This window comes from Nerophis ophidion, linkage group LG19 (assembly GCF_033978795.1).
Source record: "Nerophis ophidion isolate RoL-2023_Sa linkage group LG19, RoL_Noph_v1.0, whole genome shotgun sequence".
Classification (NCBI taxonomy): Eukaryota; Metazoa; Chordata; class Actinopteri; order Syngnathiformes; family Syngnathidae; genus Nerophis; species Nerophis ophidion.
In genome coordinates, this window is record NC_084629.1 from 15,858,324 (window position 1) to 15,881,424 (window position 23,101).

A 23,101-nucleotide genomic window follows, 5' to 3' on the forward strand; every position below is an offset into this window, starting at 1 on the left:
CCTGAATTTCAGGGCACCAATTCTCTCGAAGCCTCTGTCAATTATTACCCGATCAACAATATTCAGGGAGTGCCATAATGGCACTGCCTTTAGTGCCCCCTACATCCTGAACTGACAGAGTGCAAGCCCAGTTGTATGTTGCATCTGGCCATGTATGACGCACGTGTGTTATTGCAAAATATATTTGATCAGCAGCTACACACTTCACACTAAGAGTGGCGGTAAAAAAAACTTTAACACTGTTACAAATATGTGCCAGACTGTGAACCCACACCAAACAAGAATGACAAACACATTTAGGGAGAACAGCCGCATTGTAACACGACATAAACACACCAGAACAATTACCCATAATCCCATGGAGACCTAACTCTTCCGGGCTACAATATACACACCCCTGCTACCATCAACCCCCCACTCGCCCACCCTCCCTACTTGCGTCGGTTGAGGTGTTGTATATTGTAGCCCTGCAAGGTGTTCTGGGTATTTGTTCTCTTGTGTTTAAATTGTGTTAGGGTGCGGAAATTCTCCCAAAAAGGGTTTGTCATTCTTGTTTGGTGTGGGTTCACAGTGTAGCGCATATTTGTAACAGTGTTAAAAGTTTTTTACGGCCACCCTCAGTGTGACCCGTATGGCTGTTGAACAAGTACGTCTTCCAGCCACTGATGTTGTTCTGCACAAGTCTCACACAACATGATACAGAGTCAGCACATTGGTTGTGTGATGTAAAAGCGCGCGCGATGACATGTAGTGGAGCAGTAGTCTTCTTTTAGGGGTGCGCGGACCCCTGGTGGTACTTGAAGGTATGCCAAGGGACAAGTAAGATTTATTAAAACATCCTAAAAAACAGCAGCAATTCATAAATCCTTCATACACATGTTTATTACAGAATACGTACTTCAATGAAGTATGAATGTAAGTTCATAAACTGTGGAAAAATACGGGAGAATGGTTGCACCGGTAGATTGTCGGGAGGTGCACTGAAATTTGGGAGTCTCCCGGAAAAATCGTGAGAATTGGCAAGTATGTTGCTAGGGCGGGAAAGCCCTTCATAGAAGGTGAATTCATTAAAAAGTGCATGTTAGAATTTTTTAAGAAATCTTTTCTTGCGGCCCAGTCTTACCCAGTTTCTGCATCCAGTGGCCCCCAGGTAAGTTGAGTTTGAGACCCCTGCTTTAGACTCTGACGGTGTCCCACCTCTGATACTTCCCTTTAGAAGGTGGCCTCCATGCATTGTTTCTTGTAGCTGCTGTTAATACAGAGCATGCATCATAGAAGAAGTGTGTAAACAAGCTGAAATTGTAAAAGAGGCACACAAAAGGATGAAGTAAACATTCGTGTTGATGTGAACGTGACCTTTGTTTGTCTTGCTGAGCTTTCATTATTAACACCAATGTCCTGACCTAACCGTATCTTCTCCTCCTCTCTGTCTCCTCCACTCCTCATGATTCCGGTTGGCCTTTTATTTCCATACTTTTCTTTCTCTCCATTCCTGTTTGTTTGCGTTGCGATTCCATCCGTCGTCCTCCATCCTCCGATATTTTTTTTTTTGCCATTTTTTGCGCATGAAAACCACCGCCCCCCTTCCCTCCCCTACCCGTCCCTCCATCCTCCCCCATTCTCCCAATCCCAGCATGGCAGGGCACCGACTTGATGCACAACCACGTGCTGGCTGACGCCGATCGGCCCTGCGCGGACTCGCCGGGCCGCCGCAGCAGTGTGCCGCGGCCGGAATTGTCCTCCGACCTTTCGGAGGACTCTGACTACGACTCCATTTGGACCAGCCACTCTTACCGGATGGGCTCGGTGCCGCGCAAGAGCTGCATCTCGCACCAGAACTAAAAGAACGCTCGGTTGCTGCCATTTAGCACGCTTTGCTTACCTCTTTTTACCATCACTGTTTTACGATTTATTTATTTTCTATTGTTAACTTAATTTTTTGTAATTTATTTTAGCTTGACAGGATGTTTAACACATCTCCCTGTTGCCTTTGCCGCTTTCCCTTTTTTATGTGCCTCCTCTCTCTTTCTGTAGCTGTCATGCAGTAAGTGTCTGCTAATTCCTGTTCGTTTATCTTGAATGTGACCCCTCGTTTGACCACAAACATGGGGGGGACTCTCTTTTAGCCCATAGAGTGAGAGAAAGAGCATTGTCGATGGGATTAAAGGAGCTCAGCTTTTCCTGTCTGATATTCAGATGTAATTCAGGAAAGAGTGTATTCTGTTTGATGGTGTACGGTTTCGAGCCAATCGGTGGTTTCAGAGCACGTATGCTCCAACATAGCGAAGATGCTAATACATTCAGCCATATATTCTATGTCCCTGCTGCCACACAATATAGCAACTTGACATTTTAACACTAGAATAAATTATATTAAGTTATAAACACTAATATAAAATCCTTAAAATCCCAATATTTAATCTGGTTACAATCAGTTTTTTAAACTGAATGCATGGACAAAATACCTACATGGAGCTAAAGGATTTTAAATAATTACAGCGTAAACCTAATGCCTTTGTGATGGAATGTGTCTCCTGCTATTTAAAATATAGTTGGACATTTTGGGAAATCGGCGTACTTGTTTCCAACATTGGTTAAGACGAAAAATATTACTGTTGGAGCAGTTTCTATAAAACCGGAGAAAGTAGCTGAGTTGTTTAGCTTTGCTTGCTAATGCTAGGAAGTTAGGTAATAGGTTTATATTTTCCCTTCCTAATTCTAATACAATGTAATATCAGTCCATACAAAACTTGGTTATTTAATGAAATGATTGAAATATTATCATGTTATTAAACTTAATGTCACTTCCCTTTTTCAAACAAAAATAGCCAAGCTGCCCCAGATGTAAGTCTTCCAACAACTCACGATTTCATTGGACTCCGATTCTTGCGACGATTCCATTTAGAATCGATTATTCATTCGACACTTTCTTCGATTCAAACTGATTCCCTCAATATATTTTATATAAAAATATATATTATAACTTTTCAAAACAAGTTATAAAAATAACCTCATTGCTGCTGATGTATGACATATGTACGCAGTGTGTAAGCACACAAATGGCCTTAAAATGTACTTTTAAATATTGATTCTTAAAATTATACATATTATTACTCTTATTCTTTATTGGATTTGTATTATCATCAATCAATTTAGAACCGTAATAAATACGTTTTTTAGCACCCTTACTAGCTACTGTTAGGCTTTGTTAAAACCTAAAATGAGATGTATTTTTTTTGTTTAAACTTAAAAAAAATGATCTAAGGTTTTTATCATACCCTGGCCAACATCTGTAGGACTTTTTTTTTAAACTGGTGAATGTTTTTTTTTGATTGCAGTCATGCAAAAAGTGGCAAAAGTCATTTGGGAGTCCCTTGTTTTGCAGTGTATTTCATTAGTATTTATTAGGGGTGTGGGAAAAAATATATTCGAATTTGAACCGTGATTCTCACGTTGTGCGATTCAGAATCAATTCTCTCTTTTTTTTTTTAAATTGATTTTTTTTATTTTTTTATTTTTTTTTAATCAATCCAACAAAACAATTCACAGCAATACCATAACAATGCAATCAATTCCAAAAACCCAGCAACACTCAGAACTGCAATAAACAGAGCAATTGAGAGAAGACACAAACAAAACACGACACAGAACAAACCAAAAGTAGTGAAACAAAAATGAATATTATCAACAACAGTATCAATATTAGTTATAATTTCAGCATAGCAGTGATTAAAAATCCCTCATTGACATTATCATTAGACATTTCTAAAATAAAAAAAAAAAGAACAATAGTGTCACAGTGGCTTACACTTGCATCGCATCTCATAAGCTTGACAACACACTGTGTTCAATGTTTTCACAAAGATAAAATAAGTCATATTTTTGGTTGTTTAAACAAATTTACATTATTGCAATCAGTTGATAAATCATTGTTCTTTACAATTATAAAAGCTTTTGAAAAAAAAAATCTACTACTCTGCTAGCATGTCAGCAAACTGGGGTAGTTCCTGCTGAAATACTATGTATTGAATGAATACAGAATCGTTTTGAATTGGAAAAATATCGTTTTGGAATCGAGAATCGCGTCGAATTGAAAAAATCGATTTATAACCGAATCGCGATCCCAAGAATCAATATTGAATCGAATCGTGGGACACCCAAAGATTTGCAGCCCTACTATTTATGTAATTATATTTGTAATCAGCCTGACCTAAGCCTTGACAATAATCTTTGTGATTAACACAAGGTTTTATATTATTTGACAAGTTTTATTATGTTAAACTGTTAGTATGTCAGATATAATTACTGAATACAATTAAAAACAAGAGTAAGATTACGAATTCAGTGGTAATATTTGAGAGGGCTCCTGAACCCTATGTTGTGGAAACGTTGGGTCCCGAGGTCAAAAAGGTAAAGAATCCCTGCTTTAGAATGCAGGAAAATATTGCATCCCTTCTGAATTATTCGCAAAGGGAAATTAGTAATTTCCCAATGTATTAATATCAAAGTATTTTACTTTAGCTCAAAATTTGGCGACTGTATGCTTAATTTTGGGGCATTGGTATACTTAAAAATGACTTAGCTTTGCCATGCTAATCTAGGCTCAGATAACTGCTTCATGTTGAAAGTACAAAATTGTGCATACAAATTGTGCAGCGAAACTAGTACATTTCCCAAAATGTCCAAACAATACCAGTAACTTTTAAAGTGTGGTATTTTGACAAGATTAGCTTGAATTAAAAAAAAAAACAATAACAAAGGATGTCGTCAGCGAGCTAGCATGCTAGCCTGTTGTTATAATAGTCCGGCATGCCTCAGTGGTGTCTGGCTTGCGTCACTATTTTCATGAAGAAGTATTTTTTCAGTGTTGGTACTAAAAAGTCCAGGTTGACATCTACTCAATGTAGAGCCGTATAAATTGTCAAAATTATTTGAGTTGTTGTATTTATTACTTGTTAAACTGTTTATTTATTTGTATGTGTATGTCAATGTTTACAAAATAATCCTTTGAAGAATGATGTTTTTTTATTTTTTATTCCTTTGGACAGTGTTTTGAAATTATTTTGCACAATCATGTAACAGGATAGCGGGTGGAGTAAGAATGTGTCAAATGTACTTTTTAAAAAAATAATTTTTTTGGTCTACCTAGAGTGTGTATGATATAGTCCTTTTTAAAGGGAGACTTAAATATTCAGTGTTCCTGTAAAGTAAACTTGGTGTATATGCTCTTCATTCAGTGGTTTTAAGTGCAAGCGTTGAAGGGCCGCAAAAACAAAATAAATTACAATTTCAAAATCTCAGAGTACTTGTCCCCAGTGGGCTTGAAGTGTGAAGAGCACATGTTCCCTTTCTGTAGATATTAGTCGTTAATCAGTTTAGGATGGGGGGCGGGGGTCCATTCAGTGAGTAGTTCCACTATGGTGGGACCTCCAAAGTCGAACTCAAATTCTTGAATGATGCTGGCTGACTTATAAGTTGTCGTAACTTAAAAAAAAAAACACTTACAGGGTGAATATCATCATACATTTAAACTTAAAACTTTTTTTTAAATATCATTTTTGCATTATTAACTGTCATCTACTTGTAAAATAAGTTAAACATGGAAAGCAAACTAGATCAAAGTAAATTCAAGTAAAACTGTTCAAGTTTTTAGTGATGCCTGACTGGGAAGATAACAGGAAGCGATGCTAAAACCTAAAAAAATCTATTTTTTTGTTTTTCTTTGAATATTTATCTGTTTTAAACATACAGCTAAGCAGGCATACCATTTCATTTAATAAGTATACTAATTAAATTCCAGGCTGTTTTACTAAACTAAAATGATTTTACAAAACATTGCAAAAACCAGCAATCTTTCCAAGTGGTTTGTTTAATCATATCCAAAAAGTATATTAAAAAAAACAAACCAGTGTGTATTGAAACTAATTAATCCAAAATAAAGTGTAAATACCCAAGGTTTCGATAAAGATACATTGATGATGGTGATGATTTTTATGTAACAATTTGACTTTATTAACGGTCATACGGGTTAAAAAAAGAGTAAATAAAGGCCGTGTAATTAGACTAAATTAAACTGAAATTAAGGAGAACATCTAGATGCTGATGGTAATGACACATAATGGAGAGTGAAAGCTATTGTTAAACTGTGCTAAACCCTTGGAATATATATACATGTATTTAAAAAATAAATAAATAAATACTTTATAAATAAAAATTATAAATTATAAATTAACTTGTAACATTAGTAAAATTAGAAGTTAGAATGGAAATTAATAGAACCCAAATAAAGAAAAAGTACTTTGAAAGTAGTATACACAACAGGACAGTGTTTAAACAAGTACTGCTGGAATTAATCTGTTAATTTGTGCATGTAACTGATATATAATTATTGTATTCCTCATATTTCTGTTAGTACATCGCAGAACAGTTCCGTTTTCTGTTCCATGGATATCATTGCACATTTTTACTTTGCCAGCAATGGTAGCTTCCAGGCGAGGCCAAAAAGCATAGCAACATTCGAGGCAAGTTTTCCCAGCTAAATCCAGGTTGAACCCCAAACCGTTGGACTTTGTAGGTTCCTCCTGTCGTAAAGACGATGACTGTCCTGTATCGTGCCGTACTTTGTGACAGTTGTATCGTTCTGTGGAGTCAACATTTGGCGACATGCAGGGTTGACATCTGTCGTGAACCATCATTGTACTTGTGTCTCTCTCTCTTGAACTCACTAACAGAACTAACCACGCCTTCCAAGGGCCCACTGCGGGAGTTGTTCTCAGTCCCAAAAATGTCTGTATTTTCAGTTTGGAATAAATATGTCCTTTGCTACACGTGCTGGCTTTTATTTTGGAAGTAGCCTTTCCTCTCATGTTCTGCCTCCTTTTCTTCACCATCTGCACCAACACATTTCACCATCAAAATATGTACGGTTTTGGGTTCACTTTTTACATCTCTGAGGGCTCTCTTTGTCTCGAAACAGGACAACGAAGTGACACAGAGCTGCATGTGATCATTCCCGGCGAGGACAAAGTCCTGCTGGAAGATTCCAGTCGCAATGGACAAAGTGCAGTGGAAGAGAAGTATTTGTTTTTACTTTTCACGTTCATTCTCCTGTCTTTAGACAACGACAGGATTTTACGTAATATGCACAGAATGTAGAGGCCACAACATTAGGTACACATGCACATTCTCTCTAATGATTATTTCAAAATATTACATAATTATGACATTTAATTGTGTGAATGCTCCAAAGCATTCACATATATGGTTTTCTACACCAAAATTAATTATTCCTCTACTTCTTTTTATCCAGATTTTGGCGCGCTCTACCTTCCACATTTTTCCTCCAATTCAAAACGTTCCAACTTCAAACTGTTCAGCCTGTTCGGGAATCACTGGCTGTCCCTTGACAAATTCCAAAAATCCCCAGATTTCCCAGAATTCACGTTTTTTTTACCGGGACATTTTTCCCATTTAAAATAAATTGGCCATTTTTCAAACTTTCACCATTTTCACATTTTTCAACCTATTCGTACCATTCCACCTTCAACACATTCCACCATCCTGGAAATCCAAAGTTAAAAAAAAATTCCAGGATTTTCCAGAATTCATCATTTTCCAAAACCCCTGTTTTCACTCTTTTTTTTTTCTGGCGACTACTCCTTCCACATTTTTCAACGCATTTCAACTGTTCCAATGTTAAAACATTCCTCTTAATTAGTACCAAAAACAAAGTTGTTTTTTGAACTGGAAAAATTCCCGGTTTTCCCGAAATTCCAGGGATTCCGTAATACCATTTCTCAATTCAAAATGTTAATATTTCAACATTTCTCGACCGATTTTAAACATTTCAACACCAACCATTTCAACTCATTCAGACCATTCAAGTTTTTTTTTTGTTCTTTTTAGCATTTTCAAAAAAAATCCCGCTTCTCCCGAAAATCCCAAACTATCAGGAAGTTCCTATTGAAATGAATGGGACAGTTTTCTAAGTTGCAAAACACTTTTCCCAGTTCCAAACCAAATTCCGGTTTTCCTGGAAATTCAATCTCTTCAACATTCCAACATTCAAACTATTCTTACATTCATAGTTCATTCTATCAGCATTTCAGTTCAACTTCAGCATTGGAGCATTCACACCTAGGACTTGTATACTTGAGAATGTATTTTTTCTATGAAATTCTATAATTATTAATTGTATTTTTTTGAGAACATGTTGAAAAAATAGACACAAATATTCATAACAATAGACTAATGTAAAGCTATTGAAACACATAAACTATGAAAACAATACAAAATGATTAGGTTTTTCCTATTCAAAAAGGAGTGGGACAAAGTGAAACTTACTCCCTCTCCCTTTTTTAAATCAACTACCTGTCTCTCTTTTCATTATCGTCTTAACTGTCTTTCATTTACTGGTCTTATTTTGATATATTATCAATAACCTTTCAGTTTAGTTCAAATTATTTATTTGAGTTCAATAAAAAGCAGTACTTTACATTTATTTCCATATTCAGCATGAGCAACAGAAATGTTGCGTTTACACAGTTGCATAGTGGAAGTATCATAAACTCAAAAATATTTTTTTCTTTATCTCATGTATAAACATTTTTGTAGCACACACATAACATTGTAACTATATCAATATATAGATTTGATATACTAGATAGGGTGCTTATATATTTTTTAATCATTCAAAAGTATAGTGCAAAAATTTATTTTGAAGGGGCTATGTGATAGAAATTAATGATGTATATTTTATTTTAAAGGAGCCTTGTGGATGTGGTGTACGCTCTGAGGGACGAGGTTCAAGAGCTAAAACAGGTGAACATTTTCACTTCAATGTGTCATCATTCATATAGTCTAATCCTTTGTGGAAAAAGCCAAACAGAAAGCAAAAAACTTGTGGAGGTAATTATGTAAATGCTCATGGTAGTCTATGTTTATTAGCACTGTTTTTCTTTTTCAACAAAAAGCCAAAAAAAAAACCAAAACACTTGTCGAGTTAGGTTGAATCCCAATTGACCACCTTACCCATCACCTTCGTTTTAGCCTTTAAAAGTGAGGTGCAAGTTGAAGTGGGAAAAATATAATGTACATTTTGAAAATTACATTTGCTCTCTAATATTCATAAAATGTAACAACTCAAAGCCCGGGGGCCACATCTGGACCACCACAACCTTTTATGTGGCCTGCGAAAGCTTGGAAATAATACCACACTTCATTGTTCTTGCTAAGGGGAGCACGTGCAGAGGGATTAGTGTATGTGCCTCAAATTACGAAAGTCTTGGGTTCGATCCCCGGGCTTGGGGTCTTTCTGTGTATAGTTTGCATGTATTCCTCGTGACTGTGTGGGTTCCCTCCGGGTACTCCGGCTTCCTCCCACCTCCAAAGACATGCACCTGGGGATAGGTTGATTGGCAACACTAAAATTGGCCCTAGTGTGTGAATGTGAGTCTGAATGTTGTCTGTTTATCTGTGTTGGCCCTGCGATGAGGTGGCGACTTGTCCAGGGTGTACCCCGCCTACCGCCGGAATGCAGCAATGGTTATCGGCACTTTTTCCTCTTAACTACCACTGGTACACTGGTGCTATTAAAGGGGAACATTATCACAATTTCAAAAGGGTTAAAAACAATAAAAATCAGTTCCCAGTGGCATGTTGTGTTTTTTGAATTTTTTTTCAAAATTTTACTGGTCTCCGAATATCCCTAAAAAAAGCTTTAAAGTGCTTGATTTTCGCTATTTGCGATGCCACTATCCATTTCATACAGTGCTGCCAATGTAAACAATCAATGGCGAATAGCACAGCAAGATATAGCGACATTAGCCCGGATTCAAACTCGGATTTCAGCGGCTTAACCGATTCAACAGATTACGCATGTACTGAAACGGATGGTTGGAGTATGAAAGTATTGAAGAAGAAACTGAAGCTATTGAGCGAATAGCTATTGACGCTATTCATAGCCATAGCATGGCCGAAAAGCTGCGTTAGCATCGCCGGTAAAATGTGCGGACCAAACGATCAGGACTTTCGCATCTTGTGACACTGGAGCAACTTAAATCCGTCGATTGGTAAGTGTTTTTTTCGCATTAAATGTGGGTGGAAGGAAACGTAATATAGTTGCAAATGCATCTGCAGGTTATCCATACATCTCTGTGCCATGTCTGCTTTAGCACCGCCGGTTAATAGCATGTTAGCATCAATTAGAGTAGCATGTTAGCATCGATTAGCTGGCAGTCAACATCAACAAAACTCACCTTTGTGAATTCGTTGAATTTATCATTGCATATGCATCTGCAGGTTATCCATACATCTCTGTGCCATGTCTGTCATCGCCGGTAAAATGTGGAGCCACTTTGGTACATTCAACGGGGGTCTGGCGGCAGACACTTTCGCAACTTCGGGCCAGTGGTGCAACTTGAATCCCTCCCTGTTAGTGTTGTTACACCCTCCGACAACACACAGACGAGGCATGATGTCTCCAAGGTTCCAAAAAATAGTCGAAAAAACTGAAAATAACAGAGCTGAGACCCAATGTTTGCAATGTGTTGAAAATGAAAATGGTGGGTGTGTTACCTCGGCGACGTCACATTCTGACGTCATCCCCTCCAGAGCGATAAACAGAAAGGCGTTTAATTCGCCAAAATTCACCCATTTAGAGTTCGGAAATCGGTTAAAAAAATATATGGTCTTTTTTCTGCACCATCAAGGTATATATTGACGCTTACATAGGTCTGGTGATAATGTTCCCCTTTAAGCACTTCTCAACCTTCCAAATGACTCCACAAGCAAAAGCAAACCATTCCAACGGACTTATTTTTCCACTTTAGCTAACATTAGTTAGCTTCTTTGGTGGTTTTGCCAGTCTCCCCTAAAACTCCACAAAAAGCCAAAGATAAAGAGAACACTTGTGAAGTTGACTTGTTTTAACTTGTTGCAATATTTTAAGGGTGATGACCATCACATTTCCCCCTCTGTGCTGTTGTTGGCTCATTATTCTGGTACCTTCCAGCCTCCCAAAAACACACAAAACGAAAAACTTTTTTTTTGCCTTAATCTGTTGAATGGTTACAATATTCTATGGTCATGATCACTCTTTTTTTTCCTCTTAGCCAACATTAGTTCAGTTCTGTGGTGTAAGGCTGAACGGTGTTGAGAAAAAAACCTAAATGCAATTTTTCTCTCATTTTTAGAATTTACAAATATTGCACAAAATTGTGAAAATAAGGAGGAACGTACTTTTAGACTGTTTATCCACATATTCTTGTCTTAGGGTGCCACACGTTAGAAGAGGGGTCAACAGATATTTTGCCACCTTAAGAAAAATAATATAGAGCTGCCAAACGTAACACAGCTTCTAAACTTTTAAAAGTTTTCATCTTTTTTATTTTTGTTTTACAGAAAAAGCGATCCGTCCGTGTGAAATTGAAAAAATGTTTCTTTTCTTTTTTGCAAAGTATTCATGGCTTGCACACTCGAGAAGCTGAACTAAACACATAGGCTTCCAGTCTCTTTTGCTTGCATTCTTTGCACCTCAGGACGCAGCCTGGGGGCATTCACAGCTTTACAGACAGCAAGCCAGTACATCCATCCATCCATTTTCTACCGCTTATTCCCTTTTGGGGTCGCGGGGGGTGCTGGCGCCTATCTCAGCTACAATCGGGCGCAAGCCAGTACAGTGCGACCAATTGACTCCCATTCACAATTCATTATAAATCGTGTGACTAGGAAAAATAAAAAAGTCTGTATTTCAACCCTTTCATTCCTATTTTGCTCCTAAAACAAATCCATAAAATGTGGATCAAAAAGAGTAAGATTTGAAAAAGAAACATTGTTAACAGACCATGCTAGTGCTAATAAGCTATGTGAACTCGCGCATCTGCTCAGCGCAGGAGTGATCATGTGTACAAAGCATCGCTGCGCTCGCGACATGCTAGTTTAGCTGCTTGCAAAACAAGTTAAACAGCCAGCCAGTCACCGTGGATTTCATTTCAACAACTAAAGATACTGACTTGACGTTTCCACTGCTGAATTTCGGGCTTATTCATATCGTTTTTGTTTTAACGTTTAAGGGACGTGCTGTCATGAAATAAGTAAACATACTCAGTTGGAGGTGTAGTTGTTAGTGGTACTTCCGAGACATGGATGGGAAGTAATGCGTGTTGTGAGGGTTAAAGGTTGTTTGAGACTTGACGGGAAAATAAGAGATGCAGAGTCTGAACTTGCTGAAGTGGAACGCTACATTTTTGTGAAAAAAAAAGAAATATATACTAGGAATCCGTCTGTGGCTTCAGTCCTTGGAATGTTACAATACTCTGATTAGCAATTGCGGGGAAAGGAGATCGCAAACACAACAATGAGGCAGAAGAGCCACATGCGGCTCCAGAGCCGTGGGATGCAGATTCCTGCATTAGGCCAATATGCAATATTCTACTTTCAAAAATGGTTGGCTTTATGCTGACAGACTCGAAGCTTTTGTCTACATCAGGCGCTTGAACTGAAGAAAAAAACGGATAGAAACTAAACAGTCTGGTTATGGTGCGATAAATATTGTATACCCTGGTAGGTTTTGCATATCCAGAATAAGATATAACCATAAATAAAGTAAAAGTACCAATGATTGTCACACACACACTAGGTTTGGTGAAATTTGTCCTCTGCATTTGACCCATCCCCTTGATCACCCCCTGGGAGGTGAGGGGAGCAGTGGGCAGCAGCAGTTCCGCGCCCGGGAATTGTTTTTGGTGATTTAACCCCCAATTCCAACTTGACAGATGTCCATTTATTTGTATTGACAGCCTCACAAAACATCACCCAAGGTAAATGGAACAATCATCCCCAGACTTAAAAATAATATAAATGAAATACAATACAATCTCCTATAATTATGTTTTTACAAGTAAAAATGGAAAACATTGCACACATTTTGAAACTAAAGCTGCCATGTCTTAAGACTTGAGGTATACCCATAAACTGAGGTTAGAATTCTGGCTAATAAAATGCATAGTGAGGCGGATTTATGGCTCTGTGGTCCTGTTTCACCACAAATCAGATGGTATGGTGAAACAGTCTGTTTAGAAGTTTGACTACCACTTTCGCCTACATTAAGCGTAAGCGTGCGTTTGAGGTACAGCAACGTAACTGAAATATGTACGGGATGGAATGGCATAGTCTCTGTCTAAAGCAGGACCTGGCTATGGGGCTCAGGGAACATGCTTTATCAGTATCATTCAGTACCATGCTACAAACCCTGCTTCAAAAACTGTGCACTACAAAACATGCTCATGGTTATCATAATCCTGACTTCCTCATTTTGATAAAAAAAAAAAAAATCATCACAAATTTTTTAAATTCATTTTTGTTTTGTAGGTTAAAGTGTTATATGTTGTGCTTCTGAGTTAATGTTGTTGATCAATTTTAATTGATTATATATTGAGTTAATTTAATTTTAGTTTTCATTATCAAATAGCTCAAGTGGGTCAAAAAAATTATGTAGTTTAAAAAAGGATTTTCAGGATTTTGCAGTTCCAGGCAAATCAATGCACTTTAAATCTTGTTACAGACTACAAAAACATTTGAATATTTATTCTTTGTTGTAAGTTGATCTATATTTTGGTTAATTTTTTTATGTTAATAAGGAAGAAATGTTATGCAGAGGTGTACTTATAACAAATGTATAGCCGAATGATGATGTCAAATGATACAGCTTTCAAATCTGGGAACATAGAGGTCCTCAGAACGGCCAGGGCGAACTTGAACCGGGGCCTGAGAGCAGCAAAGCGTGCTTATGTACAAAAAAATCCAGTCACACTTCACTAACACAAAAGACCCCAGACGCCTATGGCAAGGCATCCAGTCAATAACAGACTACAGGCGTACACCCCCACAATGCGAAGACATTACAGACTTCCTAAACTCACTCAATTCATTCTTCAGCCGGTTTGAGGAAAACAACAACACCACTCCAACAAAAGCTCTACACTGTTTGGACAATGCAACACTTCAACTTGACCCTGCTGACGTGCGGAGGACTCTTCAAAAGGTGGACCCCAGGAAGCCTGCTTGTCCTGACAATAAACCTGGGCGTGTGCTTAAAGTCTGTGCTAACTCCCTTACAGATGTTCTCACAGATATATTCAATACCTCTCTGAGCAAAGCCATCGTAACAGAATGCTACAAAGCCATTACTATCATACCGCTACCAAAGAAATCACCAGCTACAACACTGAACGACTACCAGCCTATAGCACTCACGCTCATCTTGATGAAGTGCTTTGAAAGGCTGGTCAAGGCCCACATAACATCCAGCCTACCCTCCACATTTGACCCTTTCCAGTTTACATACCGTCCCAAGCATTTCACTGATGATGCCATAGCAACAGCCCTTCACTTCAGTCTGGCTCATCAAAAAAAAGGATGCTGTTCATCGACTTCAGCTCTGCCTTCAATACAGTCATTCCACAACACCTGGTGAAAAAACTCTGTGCTGTAGGAATCAGCACCCCACTTTGCAACTGGTTACTAGACTTTCTCACCAACAGAACACAGACAGTAAGAGTTAGCAAAAACTTTTCACAGACTATCATCATGAACACTGGGGTCCCTCAAGGATGTGTGTTGAGTCCTCTGCTGTTTACACTGATAACTCATGACTGTTGTGCCAGATACAACTCAAACCACATCACCAAGTTTACAGATAATACCACAGTGGTGGGCCTAATCAGCAACGACGACGACTCAGCCTGCAGAGATGAGGTACACCAACTCATCAACTGGCGTGACACCAACAATTTACATCTCAATGTCAATAAAACTGAGGAAATAACTGGACTTCAGGAGAAATCACAAGTCACACACACTCCTCACCATCAATGGCAGTGCTGTGGAATCAGTGAAAAGCACCAAGTTCATGGGCGTGCACATCACTGTTGAGATGTCATGGTCTACCAGCAACACCTCCACTTCCTACGCAGGATGAGAAGAGCCAACCTACCTCCACTGGGACTAACCGCCTTCTACAGGGGTGCCATTGAGAGCATCCTCACCAGCAGTCTCTCACTCTGGTATTGTAGCTGTTATTTTGCTGACCGGAAAGCTCTACAGAGGGCAATGTGGTCAGCTGTGAAGATCACCAGATCAGCCCAACCTCTCATCCAGGACATATACCCATCCCGCCGCCCCAAAAGAGCCACCAACATCATCAAAGACCCCATCCACAAGCTGTTCACTCTCCTACCATCTGGCAAGCACTACAGCAGTATGTGTTGCAAGACTACCAGACTCCGCAATAGCTTTTTCCCCACAAGCCATTAGACTGCTCAACTCATTCATGAAAACTGGATTCCCAATCCCTCCACAACCTCCACACACACACCTGTGGAACTGAAAAATACAAGCGAAATGTCTGCTAGATACTCTTATGCACATAGGCCAATATCCCCTTACACAAGAATGTAGCGAGTTTACAAAACTATTCATCTTCATGCTGCTACTCTGCACTTTGCACTTTTGCTATATTACACTTTATATTGCACTACAGTTAAATACCTCATCCGGACTATATTCTTCAACGGTATGATAGTTTGGTAACTGTAAGACCACTGTCTGTCATTTGTTTATCTGTTAAATATATATATATATGTCCTATGTTTAGTCTTTTTAGTTTATCCTTTGTGTGTGTCAAATCTTGTTTTAATATTGCACATTGGAGTATGGGAGAAATGCAATTTCAGTCTGCTCTGACAATAAAGTTGACTTGATACCATTTTTTTCATCTTTCTAGGCAGGGGTATAACAGAACATCATTGAGAAGTAATGGTCTAAATTGTGGATGAAGCTTTGGAAGCCCTCTCCTGAAACACTGTTTAGTGGAATACTTTCCTTGAAAATGAAACGTGTCAGTCAAAAAGCAAAAAACAAACAACCGTCTCTTGCTGTTATGTAATTGCACTCATTAAAACCTCAGTGTTGATTCGATGTCGATTAGTGGTGCAACTCTACTGTGTCGTCATCCCCACAAAACAATAAAGAAAAGCTTAACACTTCACAATATTGTATGAACTTTTTTTGCTATTTGCCATCATTGGTAGCATGTGTTTTATTGTCTACAGGACAACAAGAAGATGAAAAGGTCGCTGGAGGAGGAGCAGAGAGCTCGAAAGGACCTAGAGAAGGCGGTGAGGAGGGTCTTGAAAAGCATGAACGACCCCACGTGGGACGAAACCAACCTGTGAGTCTCCCTTTGACAATCGGGAGATGATGAAAACATTCCTGAGTCAAACATGAAGGCCACAAAGGACGTTGTCATCTCCAGTCAAGACTATGGAGATGTACCCTCTCCTCCTGTTTACAATCATTCCACTGGATGCTCTCCAGTATGCTCCATGAATGGTGCTGAGCAATTTGTGGTGTTACTGGTACACGTTTCAGCCTTTACCATGCTCTTTCATAACCTTTATGTTATTTAATTAGGTCTATTTGACTGTCATAAGCTTTGTTCATTTTTATTTTTGCAATTTGATTTGCTGCGTGTGGGCTTCCTGGAGGAAATGCTCTATTATTAAACTTGTATAGTGTAAATATTGCAACAACAACAAAAAAGTCATTTTGGGAGAAATAAACAAGGATTACAGTTGCTTTGTTTCAGTTCCACACATGAATAAACATTGTATTTTTGTCGCACATACACTCAATCAATCAATCAATCACTGTTTACTTATATAGCCCTAAATCACAAGTGTCTCAAAGGGCTGCACAAGCCACAATGACATCCTCGGCTCTGATCCCACATCAGGGCAAGAAAATACTTAACACAATGGGATAACAATGAGAAACCTTTGTGGGGACCGGTGCAATGGATGTTGAGTGGATCTAGCATAAAATTGTGAGAGTCCAGTCCATAGTGGATCTAACATAATAGAGTCCAGTTCATAGTGGGGCCAGCAGAAGATTTTCTTGAGCGGAGTCAGGTCAGCAGCTCAGAGACGTCCCCAACTGACGCACAGATGAGTGGTCCACCCTGGGTCCCGACTTTGGACAGCTAGCACGTCATCTGGCTAAAAACAGAAATGCCAAGAAATCTGTGCCCCCCCCCCCCTCCACTAAGGAGAGGGGGGAAGAGCAGAAAACAAATGGCAGATCAACTGGTCTAAGAGGGAGGTCTATTTAAAGCAGGGGTCACCAACCTTTTTGAAACCAAGAGCTACTTCTTGGGTACTGATTAATGCGAAGGGCTACCAGTTTGATTCACACTTAAATAAATTGCCAGAAATAACCAATTTGCTCAATTTATTATATATATATATATAAAATGGTATTTCTGTCTGTCATTCCGTCGTACATTTTTTTTCCTTTAACGGAAGGTTTTTTGTAGAGAATAAATGATGAAAAAACACTTAATTGAACGGTTTAAAAGAGGAGAAAAAACGAAAAAAATTAAAATAAAACTTTGAAACATAGTTTATCTTCAATTTTGACTCTTTAAAATTCAACCGAAAAAAAATTGAATAGAAAAACTAGCTAATTCGAATCTTTTTGAAAAAAATAAAAAAAGAATTTATGGAACATCATTAGTAATTTCTGTTAACTCCCCTTTTGAAAAGGGTCGCCACCTGGTGACTTTGAAAGAAAATACAGCTTCAACTCTCATCCATTTAATTTTTCATCGTCAGCATGAATCAACAAAGATGAAAAAAAAATCTGAGTAACAATCCTTAAAGTACATGATTATATTAATCCTGTTGGGGACTTGTGTGCACCTTCTGGAACTACTACATAATTACTCACCTACACACGTTTGCCTTTCATGCCATTTATGGGCCTGACTTCCGGCCGCCATTTTGGATTGGAAAAATGGCGGCATTTTCAACTACGTTAACAGATCCGCTCAAACCTCCAAGGTAAACACATGTTTTAAACTAAGAATAACATGTCTAGAGCGGTTATTTGAAAATAAAACATGTATTTTAATCTTTCACCACTTAAAGTAGCGAACAAAGTCCATTTAAATGGCATTTATATGACGACGGGGAACTAGTGTGTGACTTGCCATGAAGTCAGAATGGTGGATTCTGTCTTTTGTGTTTGATAAGCTAAACTTTGTATATTTGCTTCTTTTATTGTTGAAATGCCTTTTCATTATTTTAATTGTGTGCTTTTCTGGATATATTCCCTTCATGCCAAATATTAATGTGCACTAGGAGGGAATACCTGGCTCCATTAGGCCATTCACTTGTCCTTCTGGGTCAGTTTAACCACTTTTTTATTCTATTGCTAAAAATATTAAAGGAATGTTTGATATGTTACGTTTGCAACAACAATAAAAATCATTGTTCCTCTACTTTAGGTAGACTTCCTCCTCAGAAATCCTTGTGGGACCTGAACACATCCAAGGTTTCAGGTACTTCCACACTACCAAGCCATAATACTAATACATTTTGCAAAATAATCGTTTAAATTAGGGCTGCAACAACTAATGGATTAAATCAATTAAAATCAATTGTAAAAATACTTGGCGATTAATTTAGTCATATATTCGTTGGATTTATGCTACACGCATGCGCGGCCACATCTCATGAGGTGGCAGTAAGCCAGCCAATGATGTGTCATGTGCAGCTCACGTGACCACGCCGTCTTCTTTGCCTGGAAACATTCGAAAAATGCCGGAAGTAAACAGTACGGATAGTTCAGAGGGTAAACATACTGAGGTTAATGCTTCAATGGAGAAAAGTGTACGACCTAAGTCGTCCAAAGTGTCGCAACACTTTACTTTAAAGACTTCAAAGAAGACAGTTTCCTGTAAAATGTGCAGCATGGACCTCGCGCCGGAAGAGGAAAACATGTTGGAGCCATGGATGAAGGGAAGAACTCACGGTATGTAACTTTTTCAGTCCATAGTCCGAGTATATTGATCAGTTGTGTCAGTCTTTGTGTGTTTTTAATTGTTTGTTAACAAGGTTTTTTTTTTTTTTAAGGAAGCGCAGCAGCAACTGTTGTGTATTAACTTTCAGAGTATTAGGAAAGTTTTGGATAGTGCGACGTCTTCATTTTCTGTGGTTTTTTGAGTGGCAACAGGCATTCATAAGTTCAGCTTTTTTGTGAGTAACGTTAACGTTATCCTTTTGTTCCAACGCGGGGCTGATAATGTGTCTCCGGCACATTTGACTACGTTTTGAGAGAGAAAACGCACGGTTACCAATTTCGAAATAAATGTAACGGACAGAAATATCTCAGGTTAGCATCATAATGGATCGATAAAGCCATATAAATCTATTTAAATTTGAGTGACGCTAGAATATTTCATGCTATTATTTAGAGCTGGCCTAAAGTGAATCCTTTATTATTCACAACAGAAATGTGTACAATATCTGATTCAGTTCTGATCTGATGAGTTACATTTCTGTGTTATTATTGGTGTATTCTGCAACTCCAATGTCCATTTATTTAATTTAGCTGTTTTTTTAATGTGGTGGCGTATTTATCTTTTACGTCAGAAATTATTAATAAAATCAACTGGGTATGAATTGAGTTACATGTAAATAATGCTACTATGTACGTTTATAATATGGTTTCTCTCATTTCAGAAAGAAAGAAGCCAGCATTAGCGATTTGGTACAAAGCACACCACAGCAACCGGATGCATTGACTGATGCTATCCCGAATATGTTGCTAACTGACATGAGGCCGCTGTCAATGGTGGAGGATGAAGGTTTTAGACAAATGATTTCAGTCCTCAACCCTGGTTACACTCTTCCCTCGAGGACCCATTTTACCAAACTGATGGAGAGGAAGTACGAGCAAACATTCCATGCAGTGTAGACTGACATAAAAGCGACCCAGAGCAAAATTGCTCTCACTACTGATGTGTGGACAAGTGTAGCCACGGAAGCCTACCTTGGAGACTAATGGAACATGAAGTCAATCTGCCTTACGACCATGCCACTAGAGCAAAGACATTCAGCATCCAACATTGCAGAATGGTTGGAATAGGTATTAGCCAGGTTTGAAATTCCCCTAAGCAAAATTATTGCTATTGTGCGTGACAATGGTGCACTTCATAAAAAAAAAAAAACATTTTTGTAACACTTGCCTTGTTTTATTTGGCAAGTCGAAAGGACATGGTGCCAGTATGCTGTTTTTTTTCAATAAAGTATTGGAAAGGATAGAAATGTAGTTTGTTTCTTTTATCCGATTATTAATCGGTTAATCGAAGTAACAATCGACAGATTAATCGATTATCAAATTAATCGTAAATGTAATCCTAATTTAAATACTTGAATGAATACACTTATAGAGTCTAATAAAATCAATCAAACAAAGTTTATTTATGTAGTGCAATCACTAGTGTCTCAAAGGGCTGCATAAACCACGTTCAGTACAAGTTCTGCTTAGTTAACTGGAATTAAGCTGCACATTAGTCAAATTATTTGATTATATTTTATGTTAGTCCACATACCAGCATAGTATTAAAAACACCGTTCAATTGTGTATCTTTTTAGCTTGTCAATCTATTTCAGTCAGGTAAGTTTAAATTAGCTTGCATGATAAATATTGTATTTATGGCAACCTAGACATGCATGTATTGATGGCGCTTTGTGTTTGCAAACTTTTGTTTTTAAAGTGCCACTCTATTGCAATCTATTGTTCATCTACTAAAAGCATAAACGTAGATGTCAACCGTTTTAACCGTGACTCTCACCTTTTCCACTAGTTAGTAATGGAAACTGCTGCCTTTTGTTTTCTTTTGAATACTCTCCTCACAGGCAACAAAAGACCAGTTCTCATTCAACCTGTGCAGCAGATCTTGCCAGATAAAAATAGGTCCTGTCATGTGACCTCTGTATGTTTGTTTTACTTAAGCCTCATTTGCATTTTTTTAAATTTTTTATTTATTTTTTATTACTAGCCATTTTTACCTTAAATGACACTGACACGGGCAGCACAGTGGACGGGGGTTATTGCATTTGCCTCTCAATACGAAGGTCCTGAGTAGTCCTAAATTCAATCCCGGGCTCGGGATCTTTCTGTGTGGAGTTTGCATGTTCTCCCCGGGTACTCTGGCTTCCTCCCATCTCCAAAGACATGCACCTGGGGGTAGGTTGATTGACAACACAAAAATTGGCCACGTTTCCCATAAACTTTTGTTTATGGGAAACGTGGCACGAGAAGCAACAAAATGTCCTATGTGGCGCTTATGGTTTGGATTATTTTTGCACCAAAAAACATCAGGGGATTTCACAAACACCTTTGTTGCAAGTGTGTCTAATGCTGTAAGTCAGAGGAATGCTGCGGTGGGAAAAAAAATTGAAGGGCTTCGTCTTGGTAATTGTTACCATCTACTTCACTATTATTTTGTATACTCTAAATACTGGAATCATATTTTTATACAATATATTGTATCTGCTGATGAAGTTCTGTAGTGGTTTTAAACAAAAAAGGCTTGGTCCTGAAAGATGTCAAAAGGCTAGATATCCACACTGATAATCATTTGATCTCTAGTAAAAAGTTGATAATGTGCACAAAAGCGCTTCTTGGGGAGACACACTGGACAAACACAAGTAGTAGCATTAAAGCTACAGACACACTAAACTTGGGCAGTCTTCTTCTTTTTTTTTTTTGCTTGAGCTCCACTTTGTGACAAGACTTGAATCATTTCTAAATGTTAAGCATTTACAGTCTACTAAATTACTATATCACAGCCATGCCTTGGAGAAGGTGGTCTGAAAGCAGCACCGTTTAAGGGGAACCCTACTTTCTTTAGAACTTTTTTGGTCTCTCACAATCATTATGAAAGATATGACGATGGATGTATTTTTAAAAAATGCATTCAAACTCGTAGATAAAAGTCCGCTTCCAACGGAGCTAATAGTAGGTCCTCTATTACATCCTTAAAACCCAATCTAAAAAACATCCAAAAAGCGCCAACAATACTCCATTTACATTTTGTGACTTAAATATTAACCAAGTATTAGTGATATTGTCATTATAAGCGCTAACGCAGATCAACTATTTATAGCAGCGCTATGATCACAAGCTTATATGGCAATGTTGACATGATTGACGAGTGAACTGCTTCCTTTCTTGTGGAAGTTTATCTTAGATCATAAATCATGCCTTTCACCTGGATCGCAGAAAGATGAGGACATATTCCGATGAGTTGGTCAACTTTGGCATCAAATTTAGACCCAGAAATGCCAAGAAATACACAAAAAGATGCATAATTCAATCCCCCTTTTCTTTGTGAAGATTATGAGTCATTCTTCATCTAAATGGAAATATATGACCATCCTAGCAGTCCGCATCCTAATGACAGTAGACATTAGGGCTGGGCGATATGGCCTTTTATTAATATCTCAATATTTTTAGGCCATGTCACGATATACGGTATATCTCGATATTTTTGTCTACATTAAAACTTTCTCGTTCATACTGCATTAATATTTACTAATTTTAAACTTTTATGCTGAAGGAAATCACAACTAAGTCAATTTACCAAAACTATTAACTAGTTATCAAGCAGTGGCACAAACATTCATGTCATTCACAAACAGAAAGTGCAAGATTGTCAGACATATTGTGCATGATGTCACTAAAATGACATATCAAGACCACACTAAATTAAAGTTTACTTTTTGTAAACAACGCCACTACAATGTTTTGAAACAAATAAAGATCACTTTTGTGCATGTCACACAACATATATCACAAATTGTAAAATACAAATTAGCTGCATAATAGGAAATCAAGCTGTGTATGTCCTTCGCTGTGTGGTAGGTTACTGCCGACGTTATCTCATTCTTTTTTTGACAATTTTTTTGTTGATCTGGAAATGGAAGACGCCAGGCTCAATTGGGTCGGTGCTGTTTGCTTTGGTAATTTGTTGGTGTGGCACCGACCGGAGATGTTGACATGCAGAGTTTCAAACACTCCATATTCTCTAGCGGGTGGCTTTTCAAATGATGGTACAAATTAGTAGTGCCGCTACTTTTTGTAGCAACGGTTTTGCCGCATACCTGTCATATTACGGTTGTCTGTTCAACATCTTCCCGCTTGAAGCCAAACCACCGCCAGACGATGGACCCCATGCTGTTTTTCTTTGGAATTA

At 38.1% G+C, this 23,101-nt stretch overlaps 1 protein-coding gene and 1 long non-coding RNA gene across 4 annotated transcripts in view; both read left to right on the top strand.

Annotated features, from left to right (window-relative positions):
* The window catches only part of LOC133538058 (rho guanine nucleotide exchange factor 7-like), a 67,511-nt gene extending 50,878 nt beyond the window's left edge, over positions 1-16,633 (top strand). The window contains exons 19-22 of one of the 3 annotated variants that reach the window (XM_061879322.1): positions 1,634-1,813; positions 6,977-7,076; positions 8,766-8,820; positions 16,110-16,633. In XM_061879322.1, coding sequence (XP_061735306.1) covers positions 1,634-1,813; positions 6,977-7,076; positions 8,766-8,820; positions 16,110-16,232 — 458 coding nt within the window. In that variant the 3' untranslated portion in view covers positions 16,233-16,633. Of the gene's footprint in view, positions 1-1,633; positions 1,814-6,976; positions 7,077-8,765; positions 8,821-15,781; positions 16,049-16,109 lie in introns of those variants that run through there. The other 2 variants (XM_061879321.1, XM_061879320.1) reach the window with 2 other exon arrangements.
* A 1,184-nt stretch (positions 16,634-17,817) lies between these two features.
* LOC133537756 (uncharacterized) overlaps positions 17,818-23,101 on the top strand; it is a 247,533-nt gene continuing 242,249 nt past the window's right edge. The window contains exons 1-3 of the long non-coding RNA XR_009802827.1: positions 17,818-17,897; positions 18,198-18,241; positions 18,344-18,397. This is a non-coding gene — a long non-coding RNA (uncharacterized LOC133537756). The remainder of the gene's footprint in view (positions 17,898-18,197; positions 18,242-18,343; positions 18,398-23,101) is intronic.